Source organism: Leguminivora glycinivorella, chromosome 27, assembly GCF_023078275.1.
Source record: "Leguminivora glycinivorella isolate SPB_JAAS2020 chromosome 27, LegGlyc_1.1, whole genome shotgun sequence".
In the NCBI taxonomy this organism is placed as follows: domain Eukaryota; kingdom Metazoa; phylum Arthropoda; class Insecta; order Lepidoptera; family Tortricidae; genus Leguminivora; species Leguminivora glycinivorella.
Genome location: NC_062997.1, coordinates 630,721 through 654,372, shown reverse-complemented (window position 1 = coordinate 654,372; position 23,652 = coordinate 630,721). Strand labels below are relative to the sequence as shown.

The following is a 23,652-nucleotide window of genomic DNA, read 5'->3' as shown; positions in this document are numbered from 1 at the left end:
AAATAAGTTTCTCAAACACTTTGCTTAATGCAGGTAGTATTGAAATCGGCCTAAAGTTCGTAGGATCTGTCTTCGTTCCTGATTTAAACAACGGGATAATTTTGCTATGTTTCATAATATCTGGAAAAGTGCCAACATCAATGCATCTGTTGAAAATCTCAGCTAAATATGGTGCAATAGATTCAATAATGGAATGCAAAACTTTGACTGACAGGCCCCATAGATCTTCAGTTTTCTTTAAATTCAGTGATCTAAAAGTCTTAAGAACTATGTTCGGAGTGATATACGAAAATTTGAAGAATTCTGTACATTCCGCTACATTTCTCTTCAAAATTTCTTCAGCGACATCTGGCGACGAATTAAGAGACTTTGTTGTTTCCATCCCTTCAACTATGTCCACTTAGAAAATCACGTCAATTCGTCCGTTTTGCCGTGAAAGACGAACAAACGAACACTTTCCCATGTATAACATCAGTTTGGATTGTTTAAATAAACAAATTTTGTTAATAATACATCAACTTTTGTGAACAAAATAAAGTTTTATTTTATTTCAAACGATAATAATAACCTAACATACCAAACCCCAAAACCTTAGTAACCAAACCGACTTATAATTACAATGCGCCTTTGTAAAGTCTTAGGCTTCCCACAGACAGTCTTAAAAATTCATAATCTTAAAAAAAACTTGTATGCAATCTGACAGTTCAAACTGACACTGACAAGACACTGACAGATTTGAACTGTCAGATTGCATACAAGTTTTTTTTAAGATTATGAATTTTTAAGACTGTCTGTAGGAAGCCTTAGGCTCCCCACAGACAGTCTTAAAAATTCATAATCTTAAAAAAAACTTGTATGCAATCTGACAGTTCAAACTGACACTGACAGATCTGTCAGTGTCAATTGCATACAATTTTTTTTTAAGATTATGAATTTTTAAGACTGTCTGTGGGGAGCCTTATGAAGCTTTTAATAAGATACAATGAAATTAATGGTAAAAGAACATATAAGTTTTAGAGGTCCGCATAAAATTATTATGAAATGTAGTGAGATCGCACCGCACCGCGACCTAGAAACTTTACACATAAGTGAGAGCGAGAAAAAAATTACTCTTTCGCTCACAGGGTATATGATGGTGCGTTATTGGTGCGGTTACTGATGTGCGGTGCGGTCATGTGTACACAGCACTTTAACACGCAACATATTCTAACATGAAATTATTATGAAATAAATATATTGGTTTTCAACAACACGTTTAAAATGAATGCAAATTTAATATTTATAACAACCGATTCTGATTCTAATTATTAGAAAAATACAGCTCATGTCGTGTTGTCAGTTCAGCTGTCAAAAAACGCAAACGTCAAATCAAAATTGGCCAATCTACTGAGCCAATGTACGTGATTATTTTACTCAGTGTTTAACAAAATTTACTGTTATTCATGTGTAACTAGTGATCTAAGCTATGAACTATAAACACTAGATAGTATTTCCAACTCATTTTCCTTCAGAACAAATAGTAGTATCCCTTCATTTCTTATTCATAGTATAGTTTATTAACTAGTCAATATGGATGGAACCTGGGTGCTTATATTGCTGGCTCTGGTGATGCTGGTGGGTTCCTATGTAGCTGGGAGTATACCACTAAACGTAACCATGTCTGAGGTATGTATTCCATATGTCCTTTCTTTTTAGTCTACAATCTGTGAAATAGCAGTCGTATTTCGTAGCTGCTTTCAACATCTGTCACAGTCTATTTACTTGATCTATTGGTAATAATTTCGTAATTAAATAAATAAACTAATTGGTTTAATGTAGTTTAACTATGGAATGTAGAGCAGTTGTGCAAATATTTATGTCTTTATTGATATATGCACAGCTTTTAAAAATGTTTACAAACTACAGTAACCTAGTGAATTTGATTAACATCGTTCCATATTGCTAGTGTTAAACGTCTACATTTTCATTTTATGAAAGATAAATTGACAAATTCATTAAACTAGAGTAAGTCGTTCTGCTAATTTAATTCTGTAATGCTTAGTTTTCATCCACATGATGATGTAAAATACATTTCTATTCAAACATTTTCAAGTAGATGAAAAGAATATAAGACTGCAATATAAAAATGATGTATGTACAATCAATTTATTAATATTAAATATATAAATTTACAGAAAAATATTAATTACACATTAAATTAAACATAAATACACAGTATACACATATCAGCCTTAACATCTAAAATTTCCCTTACAAACTAAACTATCAAATAAAATCTCCCAAATCTGATCCCTGCGGAAGAGTACCCATAATGCTGGCCACATTTCCCCGCTGGATGGCAATGCCAATCCTCTGGCCCAGGAATGAACCAGCCCTAGGATCCCTGGTGGTGTCAAGGAGCCTTTTCTTCAATGTACAATTAGAGCATCTAGTTTTGTAATGAGCAAAAGTACATATGCCACAGCAATAAACATTTTTAATCGCTTGCCCGAGTATATTCAGGCCCTAGATGGGATTAGATTTAAAAACATGCTCAAGAAATGGCTTCTAGTACAAAGTTTCTACTTCTTATCGTGTCGAGGTTCCTTTCTTATACAGTAGATGCCCAATAGGCAGCAGCATTAACAGCCCTGGGTGTAGCGTCTCTCAGGTCGAGCTCCGAGCAGTGATGCGGGCACGCGAGGCAAGCCAGTAGGTGCGCCATGGTTTGCGGCGGTGTGTCGCAGGTGCATTGGGTCGAGTTTCTACAATTTGAATGAATATTTTATGTAGAATAGAATAGAATAGAATAATGGTTTATTCGTAGGCACACAGACAATAAACAATTTTCGAGACATACAGATAAAATATGAAGAGCCACGAAATGGCCTCACCTCAGCATATTGCTGGCGACTGATGTACATAGAAAATTGATTTTATTATTATTTGTTTGTTGCATGCATTAGTTAAGTTTATTATTGTACACCCGAAATGTGCAAGCTGGTGAACTTTATAAATATTTAAAACACCTATGTACCTTCACAGCTTTGACAATAAATATTATCTTCAATCTGGAGAAACCCACCCCTACTCATAGTGTTGTGTTCCTGCCGGTGAGTAAGGCTGCCAGAGCTCAACGAGGGTGCGGTGTGCTGATGACGGGAGGACTTATGGAACTGACTTATTCCATCTATTGTCCTTTGAGTTGTCGGCAACCCGAACCCTCCTTGGAACTTGTGCACTCCTTTTTGCTGTGTATTTAACACAGCAAAAGCGAATGTACAAGTTTCTAATGGGGTGGCAACGCGCGTGTGACACTCTTTGAGTTGCAGGCGTCCATAGGTTACGGTGACCGCTTTCCATCAGGCGGGCCGTACGCTTGTTTGCCACCGACATAGTATTAAAAAAAGAAAAAAGAAACTGCCATGAAGTTAGTTCTGTTCAATATTTGACTTTACCTATAAATATTTAACAGCAACAATATGGAAGGATCATATTGCATAATACTGTTGTTCATAACAGGATGTTAGTAATTTCATACTCTTTATAATTCTAGTGAAACCCGTTTAATTGTAAGTTTTTAATCTTGCTTTGTCAGTAAGGTCAGCAACAGTAAAAAAAAAAAAGTTGGTTGTATCAAACTATCTGTCAAATAAAAATTATATGTATGTAAAGTAACATATGTGTGTGTAGGTATGTTTGATGACTGGTCTGGCCTAGCGGGTAGTGACCCTGCCTGCTAAGCCGCGGTCCCGGGTTAACCCGGTAAGGGCATTTATTTGTGTGATGAGCACAGATATTAAAGTTCCTGAGTATAGTATTATATATATCGTTGTCTGAGTACACACAACACAAGCCTTCTTGAGCTTACCGTGGTGCTCAGTCAATCTACGTAAAAAATGTCCTATAATATTTATTTAACATAGGTACAGTCATTGGCATAAATAAGTGATGATTTCTGTACTTTGTCACTTTAACGTCTGTTTGAAATATCTTACAAAATTGTTGAACGGTTAAAAGCGATAAGGTACATAAATCATCACTTTTTTAGGGTTCCGTAGCCAAAATGGCAAAAACGGAACCCTTATAGTTTCGTCATGTCCGTCTGTCCGTCTGTCCGTCTGTCCGTCTGTCCGTCTGTCACAGCCGATTTACTTGGAAACTATAAGTACTACAGTGATGAAATTTGATGGGAATATGTGTTGTATGAACCGCTACAAAATTATGACACTAAATAGTAAAAAAAAGAATTGGGGGTGGGGCCCCCCATACATGTAACTGAGGGATGAAAATTTTTTTTTCGATGTACATACCCGTGTGGGGTATCAATGGAAAGGTCTTTTAAAATGATATAAAGTTTTCTAAAAAACATTTTTCTTAAAGTGAACGGTTTTTGAGATATCAGCTCTCAAAGTCGTAAAAAGTATGTCCCCCCCCCTCTATTTTTATAACTACGGGGTATAAAATTCTAAAAAAAATAGAGGTGATGCATGCTAATTAACTCTTTCAACGATTTTTGGTTTGATCAAAGTATCTCTTATAGTTTTTGAGATAGGTTGATTTAACTGTAATTTTGGCAGGTGTATAAATTGACATAATAAGTTTATTATATTTGCTGCTACGGAACCCTTTGTGCGCGAGCCCGACTCGCACTTGGCCGGTTTTTTTAGTATGAATAGGTAGACGTTTGACCACGATCTCACCTGATGGTAAGTGATGATGCGGTCTATGGTGAAGCACGCTTACCTATGAGATACCTATTTACTCTTGCTTTAAAGAGACCTGGATTGTACTCATGATCACTTATTTATGCTGGTGACTGCATTGCTATTTTGAATTTGGACGCAAAGTTAAATGTTACAGAGTGTAATCAAGTTTTAATTTAGTAGTGTGCACATACTTAGTGCTTTACCCACCCCAGGTGGGTAATAAGAGTGATTTTGATAACCTACCAACATATTTGTTAGCTATGCAACGGAATTCCGCTAAAACCCATAGACCAAAATTATATACATGTATCTCACTATCTCTCACTGTTTCTATTCTAAAATGTAATAAACAAACATTGTTTAATATTCATAGTATATAAAATTCGAAGCGATGTCCTAATAATAATATGATACTTAAGTAAGCGATTCGAACATGTTTAGAAACAATCAACCTTTGTAACATTGATAATAATAGCGGTGGTTTATTCCCTGATCCCTATATGACAGGTTAACCTAGTTTAGGGCTCAGGACACTATTCCAAGGCTATTTTACATTAACTCCATTATTCATAAGTACTTTTAGCAATAACATACATCTCATGTAAATGTAATAAGCTGACACTTTGATACCTAAATAAAGCATTTTTCATTTTCATTTTCATTTTCATTTCATTAACAAATCCTCATTTGACGACCGGTCTGGCTTGGTCGGTAGTGACCCTGCCTGCTGAGCCACGGTCCCAGGTTCGAATCCCGGTAAGGGCATTTATTTGTGTGATGAGCACAGATATTTGTTCCTGAGTCATGGATGTTTTCTATGTATATCAGTATGTATTTATCTATTTAAGTATGTATAGTACAAGCTTTGCTTAGTTTAGCACCCATAGTACAAGCTTTGCTTAGTTTAGGGCTAAGTTGATCTGTGTAAGGTGTCCTCCAATATTTATTTATTTTCTCAGGACAAACTCAAGAAAGTGACAGTGTTCGGAGCTGGCCTCCTAGTAGGGACAGCTCTGGCAGTAATCATTCCTGAGGGTGTCCGGTCTCTGTTCAGCGAACACTCCGCACCGACAGTCGTCACTAAGGATTTCACCGCACAGCCCCCGGCTCATGAGGATAAGGATTTACACAGTGTTATTGGGATCACATTGGTTCTTGGTGAGTTTAAGTTATATTTACAGATTTATGTTTAAAAACGAAAAAAGGAAAAGGGGAAACGAATAAAAAGGGGAAAAAAAGAAAAGAAAGTGACAGTGTTCAGAGCCGGGCTCCTTGTAAGTACCTAGTGAAGTGCAATTTGCGGAAACTTTCCAAATAAATTGAAAAGTTCTTAGAAATATCATGAAAGTTTCAGAAGAAATATAAGAATATGGAAAGTTTCAATCTCTAAACAAATATGAGGAAAGATTGAGAATTTTGAATTATCCTATGTTGAAAATTTCGCAATTTTGGAAACTCCGTCGGCACATCAGTGGGCACAGCCATAATTTCCAAGGGCGCTCCTTGTTCCCGATCATTCCCGATGTTTTCCGATCATTTCCGAGGGTGTCCGGTCACTATTCAGCGAACACTCCGCACCGACAGTCGTCACTAAGGACTTCACCGCACAGCCCCCGGCTCATGAGGATAAGGATTTACACAGTGTTATTGGGATCACATTGGTACTTGGTGAGTTTAAGTTATATTTACAGATTTATGTTTAAAAACGAAAAAAAAGGATTTACACAGTGTTATTGGGATCACATTGGTACTTGGTGAGTTTAAGTTATAATTACAGATTTATGTTTAAAAAGGAAAAAAAAACGAATAAAAAGGGGAAAAAAAGAAAAGAAAGTGACAGTGTTCAGAGCCGGGCTCCTTGTAAGTACCTAGTGATGTGCAATTTGCGGAAACTTTCCAAATAAATTGAAAAGTTTTTAGAAATATCATGAAATATTTTTTTCAGTACAGATGGTGTTTTTTTTACGCACTAGTGCGAGAAGTGGTTCATTATATGTCAGGTCGAAACTTCGGAGTCCATCTGTACTGAAAAACGTCGTTCGATACAAGTGCGAAAAAAAGGAAGTTCGAAACGAGTGGCGATAAATTAAAACACGACCGAAGGGAGTGTTTTAAATCGACACGAGTTGTACTATTTCAGAAGAAATATAAGAAAATGGAAAGTTTCAATCTCCAAACAAATATGAGGAAAGATTGAGAATTTTGAAATATCCTACGTTGAAAATTTCGCAATTTTGGAAACTCCGTCGGCACATCAGTGGACACAGCCATCATTTCCAAGGGCGCTCCTTGCTACCGATCATTACCAATGTTTTCCGATCATTCTCGATGTTTTCCGATCATTCCCGAGGGTGTCCGATCGCTATTCAGCAAACACTCCGCACCGACACTCGTCACTAAGGACTTCACCGCACAGCCCCCGGCTCATGAGGATAAGGATCACAGTGTTATTGGGATCACATTGGTTCTTGGTAAGATTAATTCATAGTACTGTCACCGGCTCACCGGTATAAGAAGCGCTGGTAGCCTAGCGGTAAGTACGGTCGCTATTCAGCGAACACACCGCACCGACGGTCGTCAAAAAGGACTTCACGGCACAGCCCCCGAAGGATTTGCATAGTGTTATTGGGATCACACTGGTACTTGGTGAGTTTACTATACAATACAAACACTCTTCATTGCACAGCTTTAAAAAAAAAAACAACCAACCATACCCAACCAACAATAAAGAGGAAATAAATTTAAAAGTGGAAAATGTCTGCCTTGGGTGAGACTTGAACTTTTAAATTTATTCTAAGCCTAACGGCATCGATTGCAGACGTTTCTGCTAATCAGAAGTTAAAAATAAAGAGGAACACAGAGAAAGGTAGACAACAGGCGATCTTATCTAAAGAGCTATGTCTTCCACACAACCTTAAGGTAGGTGGGTATAATTCATATTTAGGGTCCCCCCACATCTAGCGTCTCGCGAGCGTAGCGTCGGGCCAACTGTATGGAAAAAGACGCCGCGTCAGGCTTTGCTCATACAGTTGGCCCGACGCTACGCTCGCAAGACGCTAGATGTGGGGGGACCCTTACAAGATTACAAAAAGGAGTGTACAAGTTTCTAATGGGATGGCAACGCGCATGTGAGACTCCTCGAGTTGCAGGCGTCCATAGGTTGCGGTGACCGCTTTCCATCAGGCGGACCATATGCTTGTTTGCCACCGACGTAGTATATTAAAAAAAAAACTTGAACAAAAAAATTTGCGGAAACTTTCCAACTAAATTGAAAAGTTTTTGGAAATATCATGAAAGTTTCAGAAGAACTATAAGAAAATGGGATGTCTTAAACTCCATACAAATATACCGAATATGTATAGAAAATTGGTAACAAAAAAGGAAGGTTTCATACAAACAACCTAGGACATTTTGGAAAACCTAGTGGATTTTGCTCAGCATCATGGACTCTATCAGCCTACCAATTTTTATCCAAATCGGAGACGTGATCCAAATGTACAAATTATTCGGGAATTGCTCACTTAATATACATAGAAAACATCCATGACTCAGGAACAAATATCTGTGCTCATCACTCAAATAAATGCCCTTACCGGGATTCGAACCCGGGACCGCGGCTTAGCAGGCAGGGTCACTTCGCGCTAGGCTAGATCGGTCGTCAAATATTTGACTTACGCCCAAGGCACAGTATAATAAAGAGTACTATCGTACAGTATGACCACTCCCGCTCCCCACTGAAAGCGCCGCCCACCCCCTCTCGGTTACCTCACAGTTACCGCCTGTCAAACGCGAACAGTCGACCTGTCATATCTCACTCATACAAGCATAGTACGCGTTCACCTACACGAGCTTAGACTGTGTGCGTAGGAACGCGCCTCTTTCATATATTTGATCGCCGGTGTCCGAGGTGTGCCCAAGGTTTAATTTTTTTCCCCTCACTAGCTCGGAAACACGTGTTTTGTCCTTTAATACCTGCGGGTAAAAACGCATTTTATCCACTAGTGGGTAAAGTAATTTGACCTTGAATAAAGTCAAACTAACTGCTTTAAAATTGATAAAAGTAGGTGAATCTAGTAATAAAGATGATTTGCCACCTGTGGAACTACTGGAAACAGTGATAAACGCATTTTTTTCGTCGTAGTTTCCTCGCTATAGTGACGGGAAAAGTTTTGTGTTACACTCGGGTGCAAATGTATTTTACTTCTCGTGTGTTAAAAAACTCGCAAGTTCAGGATTCTATTCTCGAACCACTCGCTTCGCTCGTGGTTCAACTATAGCATCCTTTCGCTTGCTCGTTTTTCAATTCCACACTCGGCGTTAAAATACAACTTTGCCCCCTTGTATAACAAATAACTATTAAATGTTTTGTTACAGGGTTCGTGTTTATGCTGCTAGTCGACCAGATGTCGTCCCGATACAACGACTCTGGCAACCCCCAGGAGAGGAACATGACCGCTACTGTGGGACTAGTCGTACACGCTGCCGGTATGTAGATAACATAACCTAATCTCCAACCTACGAAGCCTGGTTTAATATTTTTATTTTATTTTTTTATTTTATTTTATTTATTATCCACACTTACAACTATTTTTACAGGCTAACCTAATACAATAGTGTAACTATTAATAACTATTATCTAAAGTATTTCATTACGTCTAAATGATATTATATCTAATGCTAATTTCGTAAATTCATTCAGAGGGATATGTTAGGGACCATCCACACTCACAAGACGCATGTCTTGCGGCGCGCAACGGACGTCTCCGCCACGCCGCCTGAATGTAAAAAACGTTGGCCATCTCTACCCGTTACCAAATATATTAAATGTTGCGAGTGTGTGAGTGATATTACATATGAATTCATTTTTGTTCGGTATTTTTAGGAATTGTTCAAAATATCGATTATTTGCAAAAAATGTCTTAAGCGCCTTTGGACGTGCAGGCGCTTAAGACCTTTTGTAAGTTAGCTGTGGTGACAATGAAGAAAGTAGGTATATGTATTTTATATAATCAACCTTTAAGCAGCTTTTGAGTTTGAAGTTAAGCGATACAATTAAAGTATTTACATCACGATACACGCTGCCGGTATGTAGAAAAAACAAATATAAATATTAAATTGAAATAGATATCATACACGAAAGAAAAAACGGCAAGGCACTTTAGGGCGGGCGTGTGGTCTAGTGGTAAAGACGTTCGCCGCGGAAGCTGAAGACCCGGGTTCGATTCCCGGCTCGGCCACCAGTGGGCCTTGCCGTTTTTAGGGTTCCGTAGTCAACTAGGAACCCTTATAGTTTCGCCATGTCTGTCTGTCCGTCCGTCCGTCCGTCCGTCCGTCCATCCGTCCGTCCGCGGATAATCTCAGTAACCGTAAACACTAGAAAGCTAAAATTTGGTACCAATATGTATATCAATCACGCCAACAAAGTGCAAAAATAAAAAATGGATAAAAATGTTTTATTAGGGTACCCCCCATACATGTAAAGTGGGGGCTGATATTTTTTTTCATTCCAACCCCAACGTGTGATATATTGTTGGATAGGTATTTAAAAATGAATAAGGGTTTACTAAGATCGTTTTTTGATAATATCAATATTTTTGGAAATAATTACTCCTAAAGGAAAAAAAAGTGCGTCCCCCCCCTCTAACTTTTGAACCATATGTTTAAAAAATATGAAAAAAATTACAAAAGTAGAACTTTATAAAGACTTTCTAGGAAAATTTTTTTGAACTTGATAGGTTCAGTAGTTTTTGAGAAAAATACGAAAAACTACGGAACCCTACACTGAGCGTGGCCCGACACGCTCTTGGCCGGTTTTTTCTTTCGTGTATGATATCTATTTCAATTTATCCATACTAATATTATAAATGGAAAAGTGTGACGAATTGTCGTGATTTTTTAATGGAGATAGTTGAAGGGATAGAGAGTGACATGGTTATACTGAGAGAAATTTGCATTGTGAATTTAACAAGTTCGACTTGTTGCGGTTTATCCGTTTGAATCAGCCAAACGTATGTTTAAAACAATATGTGTCAGGTTGTTTTTATAAAATCGACTTGTTGATTCAAATATATTGCCGATTCAAATGACAAGTAAGTAGCTTGTTGTTTGAACCAAAGAGCACGTAGGCGCTATTTTAACCAAAAAACTTGTTGAACGAACATGAAAACTGGTTGTATTTTCTCTCAGTGTACTTTTTGTCTCTTTCTAAGGCGAGCGAAGCCGCAGGCAAAAGCTAGTATATAATTCCCGACATTTAAACAATAATAGTTTTCATTTATTCGTTTAATGCGTTCTTAATGGCGATAAGGCTTGCATGTTGAAGAATTAAGAAACACTCGATAAGGATTTTCCGATTAGTCATGTTTTTACTCCAAATGCACCGTTGCTTAATTAATTATTAATTGTAAAGGTTCGATTTTTATGGTGCAAGACCTATAATATTTTATTTTATCATTTTTAGAGTCCTATAATATTTATTAATATTATCTTCGGTTACCTGTGTGGTGACGGGTTAAGAATTTCACCACCCCCCTTTCTTCCGTGGGTGTCGTAGAAGGCGTATACTGTGGGATATGAGTTAAATTGTGGCGTAGGCGAGAGGCTGGCAACCTGTCACTGCAATGTCACAGTTTCGTTTTCTTTCAACCCCTTATTTGCCAAGAGTGGCACTGAAGCTTTATTAGTTTCATGTGCTCTGCCGACCCTTTTTTGGAATACAGGCGTGATTGTATGTATGTATGTATGTGTGTTATCTTCGGTTACCGCGATAGTTACAAGAAATAAAACTATGGGAACGGATTATATTGCATACAATTCATATTTGATTTTAGCCTTTCTAAATTCATCCGACATCCGATATCATGTGAATGAAATATAATTGTGAAAACACACTTAAAGATTCGGTTATTCCGTCTAAGGTAAAGAACTTAAAAAGTGATAAAAAAAATATTAAATAATCTATAGAAACGGATTATATCGTCACTACTTTTAAAAAAACTTGTATCTTCGTCGGTCAATGGAAAGAAAATTGTAGTAAGTATGTATGGGAATGCATATAGACTTACTGCGTTTTAACTTTGAGGAGCAGCGTGAGATACGAGATTTTTTCAAAGTAGTGACGATATAGCGTATAATGAATTTGCGATTCATCCCGACGTTTCGAATACTTTACAACATTCGTGGTCAACGGGTGACACCACGAACGCTGTAGTGTTCTAAAAACGCTGTAAAGTGAACGAAACGTCGAGATGAATTGAAAATTCATTATACGCGATTTGATCCGTTTCCATAGTTTTATTTCATGAGTAAAGCTAGGAACATATTACGCGGACGTCCGCCGTCACGCGACCGCGGACGCGGATCTAGACAATGAATATACACTTAACCGTGCAAACTATCGGTCGTCGGTCGTGGACGTGGCCTTGAGCGCACGGAAGTCCGATCAAAATCTGGCTCGCTGCTGGATGTTTTGGTCAGCCGAAGCCACGTCCCGAAGACCGTGCACAATGATCGGTCGCGGACGTCCGCGTAGTATACAAATAACAAATACAAATCATTTATTATGAATAACATAAGTGTACAGTGGTTATTCTTAAAGACTAAGAATGTATGTTCCTAGGTTAACCCTTAAATGCATAGTGATGTATATATGCATCATGTACTTTTCACTCTACTGACAGCATGTCAAAATTCAAAGGAGGATGGGCAGTTTTGTATGGACACTGGCCTAAAAACCAATAATGACAAGTCATATGTCATTTGAAAGGTTTTTTCATATTCTACAAATTTTTGTATGGCGGGATATCTTAAATCGCTGTGTGAAACAAGTTATGGCAAAATAAAAACATTCCATCAATAAGTATTTTTTTTTTACTGTTATAGGGTTTTTGTTCTGTACAACGGTTTTTAAACGTGTTATCATATAAATAAACATAAGAAAACAACTAAATATCGATATGCCATCAAATAATGACCACTATTAGGGTTCCGTATTTGACTAGGAACCCTTATAGTTTCGCCATGTCTGTCTGTCCGTCCGTCCGTCCGTCCGTCCGTCCGTCCGTCCGTCCGTCCGTCCGTCCGTCCGTCCGTCCGCGGATAATCTCAGTAACCGTTAGCACTAGAAAGCTGAAATTTGGTACCAATATGTATATCAATCACACCAACAAAGTGCAAGAATAAAAAATGGAAAAAAATGTTTTATTAGGGTACCCCCCCTACATGTAAAGTGGGGGCTGATATTTTTTTTTATTCCAACCCCAACGTGTGATATATTGTTGGATAGGTATTCAAAAATGAATAAGGGTTTGCTAAGATCGTTTTTTGATAATATTAATATTTTCGGAAATAATCGCTCCTAAAGGAAAAAAAAAGTGCGTCCCCCCCCTCTAACTTTTGAACCATATGTTTAAAAAATATGAAAAAAATCACAAAAGTAGAACTTTATAAAGACTTTCTAGGAAAATTGTTTTGAACTTGATAGGTTCAGTAGTTTTTGAGATAAATACGGAAAACTACGGAACCCTACACTGAGCGTGGCCCGACACGCTCTTGGCCGGTTTTTTTTCAAGCAAAAGGTTCATCAATTATGAGCCGTGTTAAGTGCCCAGCTGGAAGAATATATAGTTCGTGTCTTCCTGCACCAAGGTACCAAACTATAGATACTACATGTGCACAACTCCCAATAGTGCGACGCCCTGTCAAACAAGTGCAGTAATATTGTGCTATCCTACGTATGCCAATACGAATAGGAATAAGCGATATAGGAATATTCAGTATCAAAAAAGTTACATAGTAACGTTTCAACTCATTAAACTATTTTTATGCAGCGATAACTTTTTTCACACAAAGATTTGGGATTACCTGTCATAGTAAAAGTTTTAGAACTTAGAATAAGCTATTCAGTGACATATCGCATGTCCTTATTGGTCAATAGGCCAATTAGCCCACCCTCCTTTGAATAAATCTTTGTCAAGGTCATGCATTTAAGGGTTAACTTTCGCGTTAACCGAAGAAAAATGACAATTGGAAAATGCTATTATAGCATAGATGAATTCCTAAATGATTAAGATTTAAATTGACATTGTAATGCCCTCACAGGGTAACATGTACTATCTCTAGACATTATTCCCAATACCATGTAACTTGATGCATCACTGTACTGTACTTACTTCACTGGCTCAGCGACCCAAAAAGGATCTTGGCCTCCGACACAAGAGATCGCCACTCTGCCCTATCCTGCGCCACTTCACGCCAGTTGGGTAAACCAAGTGCGGACAGGTCTTTCAGGGCTTCCTCGCACCAGCGATATCTGGGACGCCCACGCGGACGTTTTCCACCTGGGCGTCCCACATATGCTCTTCTCACACCACGATCCTCTCCCATCCTTTCCGGGTGGCCAAGCCAGCGGAGTCGTGTGGCTTTGATCTCGCCAATTATATTAGGCACCGCCATAAGCTCTTCCAGCTCTCTATTTCTCCTGCGCCTCCAGGTTCCATCTCCACGGGAGATAGATGGAACTGTACTGTACATGTAGACAATAAATACAATACAATACAATACAATATTCTGACAAATAACTTGTCTTTCTAGCTGACGGTGTGGCCTTAGGCGCCGCCGCTACCACTTCTCACCGAGACGTCGAAATTATAGTGTTCCTAGCCATCATGCTGCACAAGGCGCCTGCGGCTTTCGGACTGGTGACATTTTTGCTACACGCTGGCTTGGACAGGTAATATATTACGGTACCAGTGCGGAAAAGTGGAAGTTCGAAACGAGTGGTGTTAAAACAAGACCGAAGGGAGTGCTAAATAGAACCGAGTTATGAATTTCCTTTTCGCACGTGTAACTAGTCACGGGGAGTCACGTGTAGGGTTGCAAAAAAACGGTCTTTTTCTGGCTTGAAAAAAACATGAAAAAAAAACCAGTTTTTTTTTCTGGAGTATGTTTAGTAGTTTAGTACGAAATCTCAAAATTTGTGAAGCAGTTAATACTTTTATACGGTTTTTTAGACTTAATGTTAACTATTAAACGAATTTAATCAAATAACTTTAATTTCTGGTCTTATAAAAGTAATATTTTACGAAATCTGTAGTTGTTAGTTATCACTATTTTCTGTTGGCAACACCACCGCCTCTCCACGCTGCACGCCGCATCGGGGGTTCCCCAATAAACGTTTGTATACTGACTGAATGATAATCGAATTAAAATGTACGTTATTGTTATTGAAACACGTTACAACTCACGAAAAACCGTTATTGTCGAATTATTTGTTCACCTGAAAGAAAAAACCATATTTAGAAAAAAAAACCATGGAGCTCGGTTTTTTTCATGTTTTTTTTTTCACAAATCTGAAAAAAAAATGTTTTTTTTTCTCTTTGCAACCCTAGTCACGTGGTCTATTTGTATGGCCAATCTAGGCTTCCGGGGGAGGGGCGCATGCGCTAAACCGGTTGTCAATTTTAGTTCCATTAATGTCCGTTGGAATTTGATGAGACCGCCACTAGTATAAACGTGTGAAGGTGTGTAAGTGTGTGTGTGATTGGAAGGGGGCATTTTTTGTCTGGAGTTGGCGTTCTTCTTCTAGTGAGTATTATATTCTTTGGTTCTTTAAAAAAAAAATATTTAGGATGTTCTTACACAGATCGACTGAGTCCCACGGTAAGCTCCAGAAGGCTTGTGTTGTGGGTACTCAGACAACGATATATATATAATAAATAAATATTGGGGGACACCATACACAGACCAACTTAGCCCCAAACTAAGCAAAGCTTGTACTATGGGTGCTAAGCGACGATATACATACTTCAATAGATAAATACATACATATATGACTCAGGAACAAATATCTGTGCTCATCGCACGGAATTACCGGGATTCGAACCCGGGACCGCGACTTACCAGGCAGGGTCACTGGACCCTTCGAAAATGTTTAACGATATTTTTTCGTTTCAGAAATCGTATTCGCAAGCATCTTCTAATCTTCTCGTGCGCGGCCCCGCTACTAGCTCTGCTCACATACTTCGGAATAGGCAACGAGAGCAAACAAACGCTTAACGACTTCAATGCTACTGGTTAGTATGAAACACGTCACACTGATAGCGTTTTCCGAGCGTTGGCACTTAATCTCTGCTCGCGTTGCTCACATACTTTGGAATAGGCAACGAGAGCAAACAAACGCTTAACGACTTCAACGCTACTGGTTAGTATGAAAGACGTCACACTGATAGCGTTTTCCGAGCGTTGGCACTTAATCTCTGCTCGCGTTGCTCACATACTTCAGCATAGGCAATGAGAGCAAACAAACGCTGAACGACTTCAATGCTACTGGTTAGTATGAAAGACGTCACACTGATAGCGTTTTCCGAGCGTCAGCTCACATACTTCGGCTAGGGAACGAGAGCAAACAAACGCTTAACGACTTCAACGCTACTGGTTAGTATGAGAGTCGCCACACTAATAGCGTTTTCCGAGCGTTTGTAGGATCTTCTCTCACATACTTAGGAATAGGGAACGAGAGCAAACAAACGCTTAACGACTTCAACGCTACAAAAATAATAATGTGTAGGCAACATCAGCGTAGTTATGATAGTATTTAGTAGGTGGCATGTGTGGTGACGGGTTTAGAATTACACCACCCCTTTTCTTCCCGTGGGTGTCGTAGAAGGCGACTATGGGATATGGGTTAAATTGTGGCGTAGGCGAGAGGCTGGCAACCTGTCACTGCAATGTCACAGTTTCGTTTTCTTTCAACCCCTTATTTGCCAAGAGTGGCACTGAAGCTTTAGTAGTTTCATGTGTTCTGCCTACCCCTTTATGGGATACAGGCGTGATTGTATGTATGTATGTATGTTAATAGGTGGCGCTAAAAATGAGGTGCGATTCTTAGTATCAAGATTGTAAATCTTATACACAGTGTTTTTATTTAATTCCGTTAACTTCGGCATTTAGTTAGGTCCATTATATTTTCAATTCGTAACATTTTTCTGAAAAACACCATACACCTGCGATAGATGTTATGTTAATTTCTGTTAAGAAACGGGCTTTGTGTATTCGATATGCGATTGACATGTCATAGTTTTGACACTTACTTAGCTTGAGTTAATTGTAAACCTCCTCAAGTCAATTGCTCCTGAGATACGGATCTCAGGAGCAATCGAAGTTAACATCGATCGCAGGTGTATGGTTAAAAAAAAACGAATTGAAGAAAACTAACTATGCCATTCTGTTTCCTATAATGGACTTGGACCTTACTATATGCCGTAGTAGCTTTCACCCGAAGGGGGTCCACACAGATTAATAAGAATAATAATTAGCATATACATAATAATATACATAATTAAAATGTTAATCTATAGTAAAATACATACCCAATTGAAATATCACATATAAAACATATATTGCATGCTGTTATTCAAATGTGTTACTAATTTATATTCGAATTACATTCTCTAAAAAAAAAAAATTAATACTTATCAATAAATTTAATTAACGAAATTTTTGTTATGTACAACAAAGCATGTTAGTTAAAAAATAAAAATAAAAAACTCAAATTATTTATGTAAAAATGATCTGTATGGAATATAATAAAGCTTTATTCATTCATTCATATGCCGTAGTTAACGGAATTCAATAAAAACACGGTGTATAAATCATCCTTGCAAATACTAACCCACCCCCCTTTTCCACAGGTATAGCGATGTTATTCTCAGCGGGTACATTCCTCTACGTGGCCACGGTACACGTCTTACCCGAGCTCACCCACTCTTCCCACACCCACGCATTACTAGGAGAGGCCCCTAAAGGCTTCGGAGGCCTGCAGCTGTGCGAAGTGCTTATACTGACAGTCGGGGCCCTGTTACCGGCTCTACTCACCATGGGACACGAACATTAGGTACGTACTCCGTGCAGAGTTAGCTTGGTCGAAGCACAAGGTATATAGGTATATTAAGAATTGAAAACTGTGCATAGTGAATTTGGTCCTACTTTATATGCCATTTGACCACAGCAAAGTGTATTATTTGTCATTATTGACGTCATTATCACACTGGAATTGGAAACTGTGCATAGTTAACATGGTCCGTGCACAGTTACTTTGGTTCCACGCTATCACTAAAGAGAATGAATCGTTTTTAATAACAACTGACAATCGAACATATTTAAAAAAATGCTCGTCACGTCGGCGTTCCAATGTTTGAATTTAGAACGCTCTGAAGTTCTCAGTCTTTAGTTTGAGATTTTGAATTTAGAACGCTCCGCTTTTGTTTTCCGGCTATTTGAGGTTCTGAATATAGAACGCTCTCAAGTTGTTCTTCGGCGTTCGAGAACGCTCTGAAGTCCCCCGTCTTTTGTTTGAGATTTTGAATTTAGAACACTCGTTGTTCGTTCGAGATGTTTACAATGAAGAGCGACGGAGATAGCGCTAGTGCCGCGATGAGAGTGACAGAGCCAGCACTACCTAAAGGCTTCGGCGGCCTGCAGCTGTGTGAAGTGCTTATACTGACAGTCGGGGCCCTGTTACCGGCTCTACTCACCATGGGACACGAACATTAGGTGCGTACAAAACCGTGCAGAGTTAGCCTGGTCGAAGCACAAGGCGGTATATGAAAATTTGGAAACGGTGCATAGTTAAAGTGGTCCCACTTGACCACAACAGTGTCATAATACAGTAATATTTGTCATTATCGACGTCATTATCACACTAACATTGGAAACTGTGCATAATTAACGTGGTCCGTGCATAGTTACCTTGGTTCCACGCTATATCACTAAAGAGAATCAATCAAGTTTTTTAAAAACAAATGACAGTCGGACAGATTTTTAAAAAATGCTTGTCACGTCGGCGTTCCAATGTTTGAATTTAGAACGCTCTGAAGTTCTCCGTTTTTTGTTTGAAATTTTGAATTTAGAACGCTCCGCTTTTGTTTTCCGGCTATTTGAGATTTTGAATATAGAACGCTCTAAAGTTGTTCTTCGCCGTTTGAGAACGCTCTGAAGTTCCCCGTATTTTGTTTGAGATTTTGAATTTAGAACACTTGTTGTTTATTCGAGATATTTACAATGAAGAGCGACAGAGACAGCGCTAGTGCCGAGGTGAGAGTGACAGAGACACTGCTACTAGGAGAGGCCCCTAAAGGCTTCGGCTGCCTGAAGCTGTGCGAAGTGATTATACTGACAGTCCTTTTACCGGCTCTACTCACCATGGGACACGAACATTAGGTGCGTACAAAACCGTGCAGAGATAGCCTGGTCGAAGCACAAGGCGGTATATGAAAATTTGGAAACGGTGCATAGTTAAAGTGGTCCCACTTGACCACAACAGAGTGTCATAATACAGTAATATTTGTCATTATTGACGTCATTATTACACTAGAATTGGAAACTGTGCATAATTAACGTGGTCCGTGCACAGTTACCTTGGTTCCACGCTATATCACTAAAGAGAATGAATTAAGTTTTTAATAACAACTGACAATCGAACATATTTAAAAAAATGCTCGTCACGTCGGCGTTCCAATGTTTGAATTTAGAACGCTCTGAAGTTCTCAGTCTTTAGTTTGAGATTTTGAATTTAGAACGCTCCGCTTTTGTTTTCCGGCTATTTGAGGTTCTGAATATAGAACGCTCTCAAGTTGTTCTTCGGCGTTCGAGAACGCTCTGAAGTCCCCCGTCTTTTGTTTGAGATTTTGAATTTAGAACACTCGTTGTTCGTTCGAGATGTTTACAATGAAGAGCGACGGAGATAGCGCTAGTGCCGCGATGAGAGTGACAGAGCCAGCACTACCTAAAGGCTTCGGCGGCCTGCAGCTGTGTGAAGTGCTTATACTGACAGTCGGGGCCCTGTTACCGGCTCTACTCACCATGGGACACGAACATTAGGTGCGTACAAAACCGTGCAGTTCCCCGTATTTTGTTTGAGATTTTGAATTTAGAACACTTGTTGTTTATTCGAGATATTTACAATGAAGAGCGACAGAGACAGCGCTAGTGCCGAGGTGAGAGTGACAGAGACACTGCTACTAGGAGAGGCCCCTAAAGGCTTCGGCTGCCTGAAGCTGTGCGAAGTGATTATACTGACAGTCCTTTTACCGGCTCTACTCACCATGGGACACGAACATTAGGTGCGTACAAAACCGTGCAGAGATAGCCTGGTCGAAGCACAAGGCGGTATATGAAAATTTGGAAACGGTGCATAGTTAAAGTGGTCCCACTTGACCACAACAGCACAGTATAAGGATATATCAGTAGTTAATCTCCGGCAGCGGCGGCGCGGTCGTTACTACTGCGCAAGGTCACGCAGGGTTGTACAACGTTACTATAATCGACTTCGTACAATGTAAGTTGTTGTAAATCTAATAGGTACTATTAACTGTAAGTAGGTTTTAGTATAACAATACCACGTCATGACACCACATTAGTCAGTATTGAAGATACAAAAAATCATTATAAATATATTACTCTCATACGCGCAATAGTAGATTGTGTAACAATAATTGCAAAAGCGTTAATTTAAGTGTTCATTTTATATGTTTTCTCTAGAATACACCCAATCCATCACAATAAAAAAAAGATTCGTTTGAACTAGAAACGTAGGTACCTACTGTCCTACTCGTATTAGTAACTGTGTATGGCGCTATGCTAGTACCAACGCTCTTTCTACCTTTTTATCTAATAAAGATTCAAGTACGTATTTGTTTCTTAAATACTGACGAAATCATATTTACATAAAATGTTTGAATAGATGTTTGCACAATATTTAAGTAGGTACCAAACTTTCGAGCTAGATAGATCGCAGCATCTACCTAAATGTCGTTACAGATAAATCCTTATTGATTTTAATGTGTCATTCTAGCTTTAAATCTCACTTTTACGCCATTTACGTAAGCAATAATGTACCTAACACTGCAAATATATAACAACCACTTACTTTTCTGGGTGTCTAGGAATTCTAAAGAATGACATTTCCGCATTTTGAGAACTTTCCATACACCCATAAACACTACAGTAACGAAAATATGTCTTCGGTGCTGACGTCATTTTCTCCCGAACTCAACACGTCAACACAGCGCGCAAACGCGGCCCCGACTGTCCAGCCCAATAATCACCAGTTTCGCATGTTTTCGCCGCATGCGAGGGGAGGGAGGGGGACACACCGCGCGGCGTGAAGTTTGTAAGAAGAGTTATTACTGGTTTTATACTGTGACAACAGAGTGTCATAATACAGTAATATTTGTCATTATTGACGTCATTATTACACTAGAATTGGAAACTGTGCATAATTAACGTGGTCCGTGCACAGTTACCTTGGTTCCACGCTATATCACTAAAGAGAATGAATTAAGTTTTTAATAACAACTGACAATCGGACAGATTTAAAAAAAATGCTCGTCACGTCGGCGTTCCAATGTTTGAATTTAGAACGCTCTGAAGTTGTCCATCTTTAGTTTGAGATTTTGAATTTAGAACGCTCCGCTTTTGTTTTCCGGCTATTTGAGATTTTGAATATAGAACGCTCTCAAGTTGTTCTTCGGCGTTCGAGAACGCTCTGAAGTTCCCCGTCTTTTGTTTGAGATTTTGAATTTAGAACACTCGTTGTTCGTTCGAGATGTTTACAATGAAGAGTGACAGAGATAGTGCTAGTGCCGCGGTGAGAGTGAGAGAGCCAGCACTAGTAGGAGAGGTCCCTAAAGGCTTCGGCGGCCTGCAGCTGTGTGACTGGGAAAGTATGTGTGTTTGTCTGTTTGTCCGTCCTTCACGGCAAAACGGAGCGACGAATTCACGTGTTTTTTTAAGAGGAGATAGTTGAAGGGATGGAGAGTGACATAGGCAAATTTTTGTCCCTTTCTAACCCCACACTTCCCTAATTTGGGGGGGGGGGGGGGTAAGCTTGTATGGAGCATTCCGCAATTTTCGAATTTAACGGGAAACCGCGGGCAAAAGCTAGTCAATATTATAATCCCTGGCGGTGATTTATTTTCTATTTTTCTTTCCAGAATTGGTAACTTCGCTTAGCGGGACGTAAGTGACATTTTTCAACCGAAGGACAAAAAAGAAATCGCGTCGCTGGTTCAACGTGTTCATGTGATGTATATTTGATTTAAAGAATAAAAAAGTAGAAATAATCATTATTAATATGTAGTACATTACGATACAAGTGCGGAAAATAAGAAGTTCGAAACGAGTGGCGATAAATTCTCCTTCAGTCGTGTTTTAAATCGACACGAGTTACGAATTTCCTTTTCGCACGTGTATCGTACGACGCTTTTCAGTACAGATGGCCCTCCGAAGTTTCGGCCTGACATAATATAATGATTAATGAACGACTTCTCGCACTAGTGCGTAAAAAAAACACCATTTGTACTGAAAATGAGTTTACTAGTTTACTAGTTGTAAGAAGCGCTGGCTGGACGTCGTGACAGCGGACATGGAAGAGAATCTCTCACCACAGGATGCCAAAGACCGGGCAAAGCGGAGAAGGCTGAGCAGGAAAGCGGACTAGGTTAAAGAAGATTGCCAAAATTTTGAAAAAAATACGTACCTAATGACAAAAAGTATGGTCTATATTCCAATGCATTTTCGTAGACAATTTTCTAATTACTCGTCATGCCCACCATATGGGCCTCTTTTTTTTCGAAGTTGTCCACCCCACTTTTTTTTTTGGATTTTTTTTTCTCCTATCAGGATCGAAAGACCTCGCGATTCGCGAGTATGAATCGCGTAAAAAATACCCATGTTTCAAAAAAGTGGGCTGGACAACTTTAAAAAAAAAAGGCCCATATACAGCTTGAGACATTGAAATTTAAGCCAAATTAGAGAATAAATAGGGTAGATTTTTCTTTGTACCACGATTTAGGTAATATTTTTTGCTTATTCATGCTTTTAATTCATAACTTCCGAAAAATGGAATATGTCCTTTATAAATCACATCGGGCAGGACGAGGTTATAAACTGGGTTCATTTTTTATTACAGGGTAGTTACAATTTTAGTCGAAATCATACAGGTTGCTTATTTAATCACTTGCAAAAATTTAAGAGGTTAATATCGTCACTACTTTTAAAAAATCTCGTATCTCACGCTGTTCCTCAAAGTTAAAACGCAGTAAGTCTATATGCATTCCATACATACTACAATTTTTTTTTCATTGACAGACGAAGATACAAGTTTTTTTAAAAGTAGTGTCGATAATATGTACGATTATATAAACGGTCAACCAAATCTTAGCACCAAAAAAGGTACGAAGTTCAAATTTTAACAAAATTAAACCTTCGCCCTCTACATTTTCAATCAATTTTTAAGTGTTATGGCTCGTCGATGATTCCGCCAACGTCAAGGTTTAAATTAAAAAAAATAATTAAAAATCATTTATTGCTATAATTCACATGCAATACACGAACTGTAAGTAGGTAGGTACATTATATTTTACATTTTAAACAAGTTACAATTAAAATAAACTTAAACTTAACTAATTGTTACAATGTCAACTTCTGAGCAACATAACTGTTATTATTCATTAGTGGAAACTGTGTGGCTTGTGAATGTGTAATCTGATTTTACTAGATGTATTGTTTTGCCTGTTTGTTTCCCAAAGGTTTAAATAAATAAATAAAATAAACATAATATTACCTCTAGTATACTATGATTAATTTATTGATTACTTTACATTACATTTGTTTATAACTTATCTAATCTAATTATAATAAATTCGGTATAACATAAGCATGGCAATGGGTACCAAACTCAGCATGTGCTGAACAGGTGTCCAGCGCTGATTTTCAGTTTGGTTTAGGCAGGCAAGCGTTTCATGAAGACAATTGGCCGGTGAGACCTACATTTATCAAATTCGCTGCCTTTTTTAGTGCCAAGATTTTGTTGACCGTTTGTACTGAGCAAATTTTACTAAGTAACCAGCTCCATACATTTTTTTATACTGTTTTGCTGTGTAAATTTAAGTTCTTATAGCGATAG

The 23,652-nt window shown here is 38.6% G+C and overlaps 1 protein-coding gene and 1 non-coding gene across 3 annotated transcripts; both read left to right on the top strand.

The window, feature by feature from the left end:
• Nucleotides 1-1,392: 1,392 nt before the first annotated feature.
• Nucleotides 1,393-21,891, top strand: LOC125240286 (zinc transporter ZIP9-A). Of its 2 annotated transcripts, XM_048148154.1 has the most exons (8): nucleotides 1,393-1,665; nucleotides 5,648-5,846; nucleotides 9,063-9,173; nucleotides 14,280-14,418; nucleotides 15,642-15,718; nucleotides 15,847-15,888; nucleotides 17,378-17,580; nucleotides 21,680-21,891. In XM_048148154.1, the coding sequence occupies exons 1-7, from the start codon at nucleotides 1,570-1,572 to the stop codon at nucleotides 17,578-17,580; spliced, it is 867 nt and encodes a 288-aa protein (XP_048004111.1). In that variant the 5' UTR covers nucleotides 1,393-1,569; the 3' UTR covers nucleotides 21,680-21,891. The 2 variants fall into 2 exon arrangements, with proteins under 2 accessions (XP_048004111.1, XP_048004110.1); XM_048148153.1 differs by lacking the exon at nucleotides 15,847-15,888 and having other exon boundaries at nucleotides 15,642-15,760.
• Nucleotides 9,854-9,925, top strand: Trnap-cgg. The gene has a single exon. It is a non-coding gene; the product is annotated as a tRNA-Pro (tRNA).
• Nucleotides 21,892-23,652: the final 1,761 nt, after the last annotated feature.

Bases quoted from the DNA above. Each gene is read 5' to 3' on its own strand.
- LOC125240286 (XM_048148154.1), top strand. From the start codon at position 1,570: ATGGATGGAACCTGGGTGCTTATATTGCTGGCTCTGGTGATGCTGGTG. The intron at 1,666-5,647 runs GTATGTATTCCA...TTATTTTCTCAG, and splicing joins TAAACGTAACCATGTCTGAG to GACAAACTCAAGAAAGTGAC. The intron at 5,847-9,062 runs GTGAGTTTAAGT...GTTTTGTTACAG, and splicing joins TGGGATCACATTGGTTCTTG to GGTTCGTGTTTATGCTGCTA.